This window comes from Bos taurus, chromosome 13 (genome assembly GCF_002263795.3).
Source record: "Bos taurus isolate L1 Dominette 01449 registration number 42190680 breed Hereford chromosome 13, ARS-UCD2.0, whole genome shotgun sequence".
NCBI lineage: Eukaryota > Metazoa > Chordata > Mammalia > Artiodactyla > Bovidae > Bos > Bos taurus.
The window spans coordinates 7,545,781-7,558,936 of NC_037340.1; the positions used below are offsets into that span (position 1 = coordinate 7,545,781).

Genomic DNA, 13,156 nt, shown 5'->3' on the forward strand with positions numbered 1-13,156 from the left:
AAAGGCCATGTGGTGAGAATAAGATTTGTTCAAAGAGCTGAAAAGCTCTCAGGGCTGCTATGGTTGGAATCAGAGATGGGTGGCAGGGTGAAGCATGGCATAAGATAAAGCAGAATTGGCAGTGAGGGTCACTCCTAAATGATTCAGTTTTAATAATGATGGTTTTAGTCAGCTTGGGTGGCCAAGACAAAATACTGAGTGGCTTGAACAACAAAAATCAATTTTCTAACAGTTCTAGAAGCTGGAAGTCTATGATCAGGGTACAGCGTCATCTGCTTCTTGCGAAGGCTCTTTCTGGCTTGCAGATAGCTGCCTTCTCACTTTGTCTTTACATGATGGGGGACAGTGGAGTCAGGATGGTGGAGTTAGGGGGAAGGGGGAAGAGAGAGAGAGAGCAAGCATGTGAACTCTTCCTCTTTTTTTAAGGTCACAGTCCTACTGGATTAGAGCTCCACCCTTATGACCTCATTTAACCCTAATGACCTCCAAAAGACCCTATATCCAGATATAACCATATCGTGGGCTAGAGTTTCAACATATGAATTTTGGGGGAAACTCAATTCAATCTATAATTAAGACCATCAGAAAGTCACTTAATGAGCTACAGCAGTGAAATGACTTGATCACATTTGATAACTCTAGATGGGGGGCATCGAACAGACAGAAGAGAGGCAAAAGTCGACAGGGGGACAGACAGTAAGGAAGTCTTTTATTCAGACTTAGCTTACTGCAGTGCTATTGGAAGGGTGAGTAATTCAAGAATAGTAGTATAGGAAATAAAACTGAGAAGTATAGCCATTCATTTGAAATGAGAGAAAAGTTTAAAGAGGTACCAGGGATGGTGTTTAGGTTTCTATATTGCTCAACTGAAATGGGTGAAGAAGCCATTCAAAGATATGAAGATGCTGCTGCTACTGCTGCTAAGTCACTTCAATTGTGTCCGACTCTGTGCGACCCCATAGACAGCAGCCCACCAGGCTCCTCCATCCATGGGATTTTCCAGGCAAGAGTACTGGAGTGGGGTGCCATTGCCTTCTCTGGATGAAGATGCTAGAAGAGGTCTAAGAGTAGGGGAAAGATCAGTGTGGTACATGGTACATTTCAAATATTTCTGAGATATTAAATATTAATATTTAGTAAGCTCCAGGATTTGGTGATGGACAGGGAAGCCTGATGTGCTGCAGTCCATGAGGCAGCAAAGAGTCGGACACGACTGAGTGACTGAACTGAACTGAACACTTTTCAATGGTATTTTGTCAGAGTAATTAAAACTAAATACTGAAACAAGGACCCTCTAACTACCAATGCCTTAACACAATACATAAGTTTCTTATTTACATCATAGCTTGATGTGGTACTCCTTGGAGCCCAGAGATACTCTTTCAAGCAGTGACTCAGGGATCTAAGTTTCTTCCTTCTTGAGGTACTGTTTCTGTGATTACTGTGGAAAAGAAAGAGAATATGAATGAGTGCACAGATGGTCTGATGGTTAGGCCTGGAAGTGGCATAGGTAACTTTTGTCCCATAACTGACCCAGGATGCAGTCATATGTACTAACTAAATTCAAGTGAAAGTGAAAGTCTCTCAGTCGTGTTGACTCTTTGTGACCCCACGGACTATACAGTCCGTGGAATTCTCCAGGCCAGAATACTGGAGCAGGTAGCCTTTCCACTCTCCAGGGGATCTAATACAGGGATTGAACCCAGGTCTCCCACATTGCAGGCAGATTCTTTACCAGCTGAGCCACCAGGGAAGCCCAAGAATACTGGAGTAGGTAGCCTATTCCATCTGCAGGGGATCTTCCTGACCCAGGAATTGAACCCGGGTCTCCTGCATTGCAGATGGGTTCTTTACCAGCTGAGTTATCAGAGAAGCCAACCAACTTCAAGGGAGACTAGAAAATATGGTCTTGTTATGGACCAAGAAAGAAGACATTGTATTAGTGAGCATCTCTGCCACATTTACTATGTGCTAGTCACTTTGTGTTTTGACTCATTGAATCCTTACATCAGACTTATAAGGTAGATATTATATTTTCATTTCCATATAACAGATCAACCCCCCCCCCAAAAAAAAAAAGTTTAGAGACCTTGAGTAACTTGCCAAGAGTCACATAATCAATAAGGGTAAACCTAGAATTTGAATTCAGATGAACTGGCTCCACATGCATTTTTACCAGTGGGTAACACTGCCTCTTAAAGTTAAGATCCAGTACATGGTAGCATGTATAGGTCTAAAGTTCAAGAAGAAAGTTTTCCTGGAAATAATAAATTTGGGAGTCATTGATGTAACTCAGGATTTCCTAACCTCAGCAGTATTGACATTCTTTGTTGTGGGGGACTATACTGTGCATACAGGTTGCATAGCAGAATCCTTGGTTTATACTCACTTAATGCCAGTAGCATTCTTCCCTCAGGTGTGACAACCAAAAATGCCTGCAGACATTGCTTGTGTCCCCAAGGGAGACAGAATTGCCCCTAGTTGAGAATTATAGTTATAAATGGAGCCATGAATATGGATGAAATTATTCAAAGTAAAAAGTGAAAAGAGATAAGAAGTTCTAGTTCTGAGTGTCAATTAACTCCAAAATGTAATGACTGAAAAGAAAGATGGGGCAAAAAAGGAGACTGTAAAGGAATGAAGATATTAAGAAGAGGTGGCAAGAATACATAGAACTATACACAAAAGATCTTCATTACCCAGATAACCACCATGGTGTGATCACTCACCTAGAGCCAGACATCTTGGAATGTGAAGTCAAGTGGGCCTTAGAAAGCATAACTACGAACAAAGACAGTGGAGGTGATGGAATTCTACTTGAGCTATTTCAAATCCTAAAAGATGGTGCTACACTCAATATGCCAGCAAATTTGGAAAACTCAGCAGCGGCCACAGGACTAGAAAAGGTCTCTTTTCATTCCAATCCCAAAGAAAGGCAATGCTAAAGACTGTTCAAACTACTGTACAATTGCACTCATCTCACACGCCACCAAAGTAATGCTCAAAATTCTCCAAGCTAGGCTTCAATAGTATGTGAACCATAAGCTTCCAGATGTTCAAGCTGGATTTAGAAAAGGCAGAGGAACCAGAGATCACATTGACAACATCCTCTGGATCATCGGAAAAGCAAGAGAGTTCCAGAAAAACATCTATTTCTGCTTTATTGACTATGCCAAAGCCTTTGACTGTGTGGATCACAACAAACTATGGAAAATTCTTCAAGAGATGGGAATACCAGACCACCTGACCCGCCTCCTGAGGAATCTGTATTCAGGTCAAGAAGCAACAGTTAGAACTGGACATGGAACAACAGACTGGTTCCAAATTGGGAAAGGAGTATGTCAAGGCTGTATATTGTCACCTTGCTTATTTAACTTACACGCAGAGTACATCATGAGAAATGCTGGGCTGAATGAAGCACAAGCTGGAATCAAGATTGCTGAGAGAAATATCAATAATCTCAGATATGCAAATGACACCACTCTTATAGCAGAAAGCAAAGATGAATTAAAGAACATCTTGATGAAAGTGAAAGAGAGTGAAAAACTTGGCTTAGAACTCAACATTCAGAAAACTAAGATCATGGCATCTGATCTCACCACTTCAAGGCAAATAGATGGGGAAACAATGGAAACAGCGAGAGACTATTTTTGGGGGCTCCAAAATCACTGCAGATGTTGACTGCAGACATGAAATTAAAAGAGGCTTGGTCCTTGGAAGAAAAGCTATGACCAACCTAGACAGCATACTAAAAAGCAGAGGCATAACTTCGCCAACAAAGGTCCGTTTAGTCAAAACTATGGTTTTCTATTAGTCATGTATGGATGTGAGAATTGGACTATAAAGAAAGCTGAGCACCGAAGAATTGATGCTTTTGAACTGTGGTGTTGGAGAAGACTCTTGAGAGTCCCTTGGATTGCAAGGAGATCCAACCAGTCCATCTTAAAGGAAATCAGTCCTGAATATTCATTAGAAGGACTGATGTTGAAGCTGAAACTCCAATACTTTGGCCACCTGATGTGAAGAAACGAGTCGAAAAGACCTGTTGCTAGGAAAGATTCAAGGCAGGAGGAGAAGGGGACAATAGAGGATGAGATGGTTGGATGGCATCACTGACTCTATGGACATGAGTTTGAGTAAGCTCTGGGAGTTGATGATGGACAGGGAAGCCTGGCATGCTGCAGTCCATGGGGTCGCAAAGAGTCGGACATGACTGAGTGACTGAACTGAAAGGAATGACCAGACAGGAGGAAACTCAAATTTAAGTGAAAGTCTTGCTCAGTCGTTTCTGACTCTGTGATCCCATAGACTATACAGTCCATGGAATTCTCCAGGCCAGAATACTAGAGTGGGTAGCCTTTCCCTTCTGCAGGGGATCTTCCCAACCTAGAGATCTAACCAGGTCTCCCACATTGCAGGAGGATTCTTCACCAGCTGAGCCACAGGGAAGCCCAAGAATAGTGGAGTAGGTAGCCTATCCCTTCTGCAGGTGATATTCCTGACCCAGGAATCGAACCGGGGTCTCCTCCATTGCAGGCAAATTCTTTACCAACTAAGGAGCAATAAGAGGTTAATAGTGTTAAATGCTGCTGAAAGATTTAATAAGACAAAGATTGAACAGTGTTCACTAAATGTAACATGAAAGTCATTGATTACCTTAGCAATAGCCATTTCTGTTGATTTATAGGATAGAACCCAGAACCCAGATTTGAGTGAACTGCAGAGCAGAAAGTGGATGTAAGAAAATGGACACACACAATATTTTGAAAGGAAGAAGCTATAGCTTCTGCTAGTAGTAGTGGGTGTAGGATCACAGAAGGAACTTTTCTTTTCTTTCTTTTTTTTTTTTTAACATGGTAAAGATCTGAGAAGGTTTAAAAGTTGATGGATGGTCCCAGTTCTATGACTCAGCATGAGATAAAGGATAATCAATAGTGTAGTATTCCTAAGAAAGCACAGGTGGAATGCCTGGCTCTGGGTTGGGGTGGTAAAAGCTTCTCTGTTGTAACAGAAGAGATGGTGCCTATATAATGCACTTTCCTGTAAACACATAACATTGTGTATTTCTAACCAAGAATTCAATATTTTTCTCACAAAATTGAAACTGTTTCTGTATTGTTCACTTTATTATTAATCATATTGCTGTTTTCCTCAATTATACCATGAAACCTTATATTCTCTTTCTCATTCTCTTCCCCAAATCTATTTCGTTACCAATTATTGATTCTGCCTTGGTAATGTGCCCTTTACTAGAGTTCACCTTTTATTTCCACTGCCAGTAAATGAGTATTTTTATTACTAGTTCAAATTTCACTTCCTTCTTGAAGCTTTCCTTATTTCTCTCAATTTTTTAGTGTTTCACAGTGTTAAAAGAAAAACAGAAGCATTGTCACAATAAAAAATTTTACCTGTGTTATTAATCATTTTCATGAGTGTCCTGTTACTCAGAACATTTCATTCTTTACAATTCTAAGTGGGGCCTCCCCCTCTCTTCTCTTAAAAGAAACTGTGTTTCAAATAATTACTTGCTCTTACACATCTGCGGAGAAGGCGATGGCACCCCACTCCAGTACTCTTGCCTGGAAAATCCCATGGACGGAGGAGCCTGGTAGGCTGCAGTCCATGGGGTCGCGAAGAGTCGGACACGACTGAGCGACTTTACTTTCACTTTTTACTTTCGTGCATTGGAGAAGGAAATGGCAACCCACTCCAGTGTTCTTGCCTGGAGAATCCCAGGGACGGGGGAGCCTGGTGGGCTGCCGTCTATGGGGTTGCACAGGGTCGGACACGACTGAAGTGACTTAGCAGCAACACATCTGACTTACCTACAGCCCATATGCCACAGCACTTCAATTATCAAATGCGGATTCACCACTTTCATCAAATCAGCCTTGTAGATGGTCTGACGTTTAGAAACACCATAAATTTGGGAAGGGGGTTACCAAATTTCCTCTAAATTCTAGGTCACCCTACTCTTATGGAGGACTTCAGTAGAACTGGGTTTTCAGAACACGTGCAGACTAGTATTGCCCAGATTCAAGCGAACGCTTTAGACCAGCAGCTTTACCTGAAGCAACTGGCGGAGAGAAAAGTAAGATGACGGACTTTGATTAACATCCACTTGAACTTGCTTTGATGCAAGTTCTTCAGTTTTCTATATAAAGTTTTGGCTGCTCACTCCTCCCCGGGTCTTCAAACTCTTGAGTAGTTCATTTTGCCTCTGTTCCTTCCAGACTTCACCGAATCGAGTGAAATATGTAGTTTCTGCTACAAGGTCGAGGAGCTGATAGTGTATGGTTTGGAATCATCACCTAATCCTTTCCCTTCTTTCGGTTATATTTGCCCACTACGAGGAACTCTTCAGTTTCTGTGGTAAAATCGGTCCAGACGGGGCGATGAGAGCGAGCGAGTGCTGACTGACATCCCTCCCACATATACACCTTTAGGCCCTGCGGCAGCGTTGCCCGTCTGCAGTCACCTGGCGCACCTGGCCCTTCCCATAGGCCACGCCCTCGGGTTCTCCCTGCGCAGCGAAACCGGAGTGAAGCCCAGCTCTTCTCAGAGTTCCCGGGTGGCCGCCCCACGCCACGCCCCAGTCGTGAACCACCTCCAGCCCCCTCGCGCCCTGGCTCCACCCCCTCCAGCTCCCCAACGTCTCCGGCGTCAGGCCCGAGCCTGCGCCTGCGCCTGCGCCTGCGCCCTGGGGCCGAAGTCGGGGCGCGCGGCCGCTGGAACGCGGAGAGCGGCGGGCGGTGCAGCCAATGGGAGGCGGCGCTGGCTAGCGGCTGGGAGGCGGGGCCTACGCGGGTGTTAGGTTAGCGCGAGGCGTGACCTAGTTGACAGGCTCTGAGGTGCTGCTGTGGTGGCGGCCGTGGGGCTGAGGCGGGTGGGAGCTGGAGCCGAGCGCGGGCTGAGGGAGGAGGGCGGCGACTGGAGACCGGCGAGCGGCGAGCGGCGCAGGACCCGGAGCCTCTTTCACTTTTTCCCTCCCGAGTGCCCCCTCCCCACCCTCCCACTCCACACACACCCTGTTTGCCCGTGAGCCTGGGGAACTTGCAGCTTAAAGCCAGCCACCCCCACGGCAACATGTACCCCAGCAACAAGAAGAAAAAGGTGTGGAGAGAGGAGAAAGGTAACCCGGCCGTCGAGTCCTGGGGGGTCGGGCGGCGGGGTGGGGTGGGGGCGGGGGTCAGGGGTCTGTGTGTGCCTCGGCGCGCTCCGCCCGGCTTCTGCCTCTCGTCCGCCCAGCCGGTGCCGCCTTCCCGCAGGTCCGTGTGTGTACACGCGCGCACGCCGGCGTGCACGCGCCGCCCCCGGGCACCTGCGGCTCGCGCACGTGTGGGCGCACGCCCCTCTCCGCCTCCCGCTGCGCCCGGTCACCTTCGCCGGGACGCCGGCGCGGATCTCTGCGCGGCGGCCCCTGGGCTCCGCCGGGCTCCCCCAAGCCCCCCGCCCTGTGCCCGGATCCCAGCCGGCACTCTGGGATTCCCCGCCTCGGTGTCCCGCGGACACGTGCCCGCCGGCCGACGGCCGGACTGCAGCTGCTGATGCTGCCCCGCTCCCGCGGAGCCTCAGCCGGTCACCCGTCGCCTCGCTCCCTTGTGCTCCGCTGGCCGGGCGTCCCCGCCTCTGGGTATTCAGTCAGGGCCTTTCCTCCTGCGCCCGCCGCAGTGTGACTTTTGGAACCTGGATCTCCGGGGAATCCGAAAGCGAGCGTGTCTGGTCCGCGAGGCTAGGTGTCTTTGGAGAAGTCCGAATGGGTTTTTCTCCGCAGTGCTTTTCCTCTATTCCGTCACGGTCTGAAGTTGCTCCGAGTAAGATTGTGAGACTAAAGTCACTCAGTGAATGAGCCCACCCCTGAGTTTTGTGCAGATCCAAGCTTGCCCACCTCAGCTAGGTTGACGGCGGCATTGAGGTCGATAAGACATTGAAATGTGCGACTCAACTATCTTTTCTCCCCTTCTCCTTGTTTCTCTTTGGCATCAGTTAGGCAATATTCCAAGAGTCTCTGCAGTTTTTTCTTTCTTTTTTAAAAATTAGCTAATTATACAGAAATGTAGTAAAAAGTACTTGCAGTGGTACTGCTAAGATATACTAAACTTAGTATATCGAATGACAGAACTGCAAATCTCTCCTAAGTACCTTACCTTCTTTATAGAGCAAGGATAAAAGAGTGACTAGAGTGAAAGTTGATTTCCTTTATGATAGATGTTTAAAACCTGTGGATTGTTATTGCAGCTCCTGGTCTTTATAAATAAGGCCAAGCAGCAGATGAAAGAAAGGGAATGAATGTGGGAAAAGAATCCTTTAATATAAGGCTTACTTCAAACAGTGCATGAATAAAGGGATTAATAGGGATTCTTTTTTCCACATTAACTACTGGCAAGAATTGACATAGCATAACTGAAGGACCCAATTAAAAGGGTCTTTAAATATTGACAGACTAGGTTGTGTACCATTTAATTATATTTTAATGATTATGGACATATATTGAACTGAATTTTGGTGTTGCAAAACAAATGCTGTTGATATATAAAGTAGTGTAAAATAATTTTGCTTTGTTTTCCCAGTAGAAGTTATTTGAATGTCAACAATTTACCTTATAAGCTTTGAAAAATCTTTTATGCCCATTTTTATTGATAATCTTGAAATATTAGGTTGGGTATTACTGATAATAATGAAGGCAGAATAGTGAAAGACATGGAGATTGTTTTCAATAGCTGAATAATTAATGAAATTATAGCAATTACTGAAGAACTATCTTTATTCCATAATAATGTTCCTAAAGTCACAATGTTATAATAGTCCTTCATTTAACATCTACACTGTTAGACTGTGATAAACAAGCATTTTAGAAACTTTAATGTCTTGGTTTTTTTCTTCTCTTACTTGTAGTAATAGGAGAAAATATTACCAAATTAATATATCCTAACAGAGAAGCAAATACACGGTTAAAGAAGGCATTTAACAAAGTAAATTTTTCTCTTGTCCAAAACTAACCTATTTTTGCATGAAGTTGAATGTTAAAAGAGAAAGTTATTATGGCCTTGAACACGTTTTAGTATGTCAGTGTCTTAATTAGGATATCTATTTTTGGAATATGTAGTATATATAATATTTTAAATCAACTATATTTCAATAAAATTTTTGTCTATCTTATGTTGTACCATCAAGAAGGAGATAAGGACTTCCAGGATCGTAGTATTAAGGATGGAATACATTACCTTCTTCTGAATTGCACCGAAGAGGGTATTATCGTATTTTTGTAGCTATTATTTAAATCTAAAGGAAGGCTTACCTACCTCATTGAAATGTCAAGGCATTCTATAAACACATTTTAACTCAGTATATCATATAGTAAGTATAACTGCAAAGCTGAAACATCCCTTAAGGAAAAGTTTTGTGTAAAACTGAAGAGACTGTATATATGACTGTCGCCTCCAGTATGTGTCATTGTTTAAATAAGTAAGGAATTCTCAAGTCCACATAAGTTAAATAAATGATGTTGATCTAATAGTTTGCACCCCCTAATTCAAAAGCACTCCATGTGTGCTATCATTTTAAGTACTGAAAGCTAAATTATCTCAGTGTTTTATCTTGTTGTCTTATTTCGTGTCCGTAGTTGAGTTTTTAAGTAAATGGAATGACAGAGGTCAGGTTGCTTTCCCATATATACTCTGATACTAAAAAGTACAAGTTGCTTGTGTAATATTTTTGATCCTGATTGTTGATATTGCAGTATTTCTATATTAGTGATCTGAGCTTTTATGGTTGTGCTTTGGTAAACACCAGTCATCACTTTTATTCCTCTGTGATTATTTCATATTTACTGTTTCCTTCAAGCTTCTTTTTTCACCAAGACCCCAACCTCCTATACTAAACAGATGACATTCTCTTGGTGTTTTTTTTTTTTTTTTTTTTTTGGCTGCAATTGGTCTTTGTTCCTGTGCTCATGCTTTCTTTAGTTGCAGCGTAGGGGCTACTTTTGGTTGCTGTGAGCAGGCTTCTCAATGCGGAGGCTTCTCTTGTTGTGGAGCACGGGCTCTGGGGGTGCGGGCTTAGTAATTGTGGCACACAGGGTTAGTTGCTCTGTGGCATGTGGAATCCTCCTGGGCCAGGGATTGAATCCATATCCCCTGCATTGGCAGGCAGATAACTATCCGCTGTACCAGCAGAGAAGTCTGACATTGCCTTTTTTATTCATGGAGAAAATACATGTCATGAACACATGAACAGCCCTAACATCATTCTCCATAGTCTCTTTCTTTCTTTACATGTCCGTTGTTTTCCGCTTTCTTCCTTTTTTTTAGAGGAAACACTTTTTTTCTTGGTTTCTAAGGTTAACCCATCTGCTTGTGCTCTTTGTATCATCTGTATTCTTTGAGATCTTGTATTGTCATTTATGCTCATTTGGGTATGTTTAGTTTCTCAGTGTCTTTGGGTTCCTCTTCTCAGCCTTTAACAATTAAAGTCTTTTCTACCGTAAGGTAGCTTTCCTTCCATAGGGTTCCCCTTGGAGTTGCTATTCTCACTTTGCTCAGTCCCTCATCTCCTGGATCTCAGTTATGCTTTAAGGAAACTAATGTTTCTAAAGTCATTCAGTAATAACAATGATGGTGGTACTGGTATAAAAATACTATATGAGTTCTGTTTTTGTGTGCCCAGCACTATTTTAAGTAACATACTTGAATTGTCTTATTTAATTCTCACAACTTCATGAGGTAGTATATTGTAAGCTTTGAGCTTGCACTCAAAGCTGTCTTGAGCTTTGAACTCTATTTGCCTGGGTTTGCATCCTAGTTGTATTGCTTACTAGCTGTAGAACTTTAGGTAAATTATTCAACTTCTCTCTCTCTCAGTTGTCTCATCTATATGTTGGGACTAATACCTACCAGCCTGCCTCAAGAAGAAAGATGCAAAGAGATTAAGTTACCCAAAATCACATAGATTTGCATGATTTGGTGTTAGAATCCAGATGGCTCTGTTGACCATTTTGTTCTCTTTTCAGTGTTGTTCTTGACCCAGATGATAAAAACGTGTGGCTTATTAATTTTCATTCTTCCTGATCATCCTGTGGCAATTGACAAGATTTCCCCTCTTCTCCTCATTAAAACCCTTTTCTCTGCTGGTTTCTATATCACTGGGACCCTGATTCACCTTGTACCCCCAGTGACATCTGTTTTATTTTATTTTCCCATCTTTGTGTCCACTCCCTAAATGTTGTTTGCTTGACGTTTGCTTTCCTATCTTATCCTTTCCTATGAACTTACTGTAGGACTAGAATTTTAGGTTATGAATTCCAAAATCACTAGGCTGGTTTTCTTTCTCCTGAGTTCCAGATTCTTGATTTCAACTTGAATGCCCTAGAGGTCTTAAATTCAATATAGTGTTGACTCTGGAGTATTGTAGTATTGAATATATCCCATGTAAGCCAGTCCTAGGAGTAGGGAAAAATGTTGCTTCCCCAGTTTTTGTTCACTTGTGCTTACATAAATACTTTTTTCAGTTTATTTCTATGAAACAATCTTTTAAATTGATTATTTTATGAGGGTTAGATTACCTAAAATGAGATACTATCCTTAAAACCACTTACCTAAACTACTGTACCTCATAGTATGCTGAAAGAGAATTGAGAGTGTGAATATGACTGTCAATAGCTCTACATCATGGAGACCTTTGGTAAAGGACATGATACATGACAGCTGACATAACAAAATGAGTGAGGATGCCAGTGTCAGTTTATACATTTAATATTATTAAATCTTAACTTGTTACTCCCTTAGATTCAAACAGAATTTTTACATTATTTTTCCTCCTGTATCCTAGTAGATCATTTTATGCACCATCTAGGATGTGCATAATCAACTTTGTATATTAGTGGTGTAGTTTGTAGGATAAGGGCTTCCTTGGTAGCTCAGCAGTAAAGAATCTGCCTGCCAGTGCGGGAGATGTGGGTTTGATCCCTGGGTGGGGAAGATCCCTTGGAGAAGGAAATGGCAACCCACTCCAGTATTCTTGCCTGGGAAATCTCAAGGACAGAGAAGCCTGGTGGGCTACAGGCTATGGGGTTTTAAAGAGTTGGACACACTTAGCAACTAAACAACAACAACAACCCAAAACAGTTTTTAGGGTAAGATTAAACTGCTTGGCATGGTATAGAGATTTCTGTGCATTTTTGTTTTATGTTTCCAGTTACTTTTCAAATTTGTGGCCATTTTCCTCCTTGTATTAATACCTTCATTAAATTATTCTTGAATAGTTTATTCAAAGCTCAAAATTCTCTAAGCTAGGCTTCAACAGTATGTCAACTGAGAACTTCCAGATGTTCAGGCTGGATTTAGAAAAGGCAGAGGACAAATTGTTAACATCTGTTGGATCATCGAAAAAGCAAGAGAATTCCAGAAAAACATCTACTTCTGCTTTATTGACTATGCTAAAGCCTTTGACTGTGTGGATCACAACAAACTATGGAAAATTCTGAAAGAGATGGGAATACCAGATCACCTGACTTGCCTCCTGAGAAATCTGTATGCAGGTCAAAAAGCAACAGTTAGAACTGGATATGGAACAACAGACTGGCTCCAAATTGGGAAAGGAGTATGTCAAGGGTGTATATTGTCACCCTGCTTATTTAACTTACATGCAGAGTACATCATGTGAAATGGCGGGATGTCCTGATGAAGCACAAACTGGAATCAAGATTTCTGGGAGAAATATCAATAACCTCAGATGTGCAGATTACACCACTCTTCTGGCAGAAAGCAAAGAAGAACTAAAGAGCCTCCTGATGAAAGTGAAAGAGGAGAGAAAAAGTTGCCTTAAAACTCAGCATTGAAGAAACTAAGATCATGGCATCCAGTCCAATCACTTTGCGACGAATAGATAGGGAAACAATGGAAACAGTGACAGACTATTTTCTTGGGTTCCAGAATCACTGCAGATGGTGACTGCAGCCATGAAATTAAAAGACGCTTGCTCCTTCGAATAAAAGCTATGACCAACCAAGACAGCATACTAAAAAGCATAGGCATTACTTTGCCAACAAAGCTCCATCTAGTCAAAGCTATGGTTTTTCCAGTAGTCATGTATGGATGTGAGAGTTGGACTATAAAGAAAGCTAAGTGCTGAAGAACTGGTGCTTTTGAATGTAGTGTTG

General features: G+C 42.6%; 2 protein-coding genes across 4 annotated transcripts in view; one reads left to right on the plus strand and one right to left on the minus strand.

The window, feature by feature from the left end:
* SEL1L2 (SEL1L2 adaptor subunit of ERAD E3 ligase) overlaps nucleotides 1–6,086 on the minus strand; it is a 127,156-nt gene extending 121,070 nt beyond the window's left edge. The window contains exon 1 of the mRNA XM_059892882.1: nucleotides 6,068–6,086. The gene's annotated coding sequence lies outside the window, so the exon portion shown is untranslated. The remainder of the gene's footprint in view (nucleotides 1–6,067) is intronic.
* A 726-nt stretch (nucleotides 6,087–6,812) lies between these two features.
* The window catches only part of MACROD2 (mono-ADP ribosylhydrolase 2), a 2,330,645-nt gene continuing 2,324,301 nt past the window's right edge, over nucleotides 6,813–13,156 (plus strand). For 2 of the 3 annotated variants that reach the window (XR_009496772.1, XM_025000233.2), the window contains exon 1: nucleotides 6,813–7,132. Coding sequence is in view for 1 of the 3 variants with exons in the window: in XM_025000233.2 (XP_024856001.1) it covers nucleotides 7,087–7,132 (46 nt within the window). In the remaining 2 variants the exon portion in view is untranslated. 3 annotated transcript variants of the gene reach the window in all.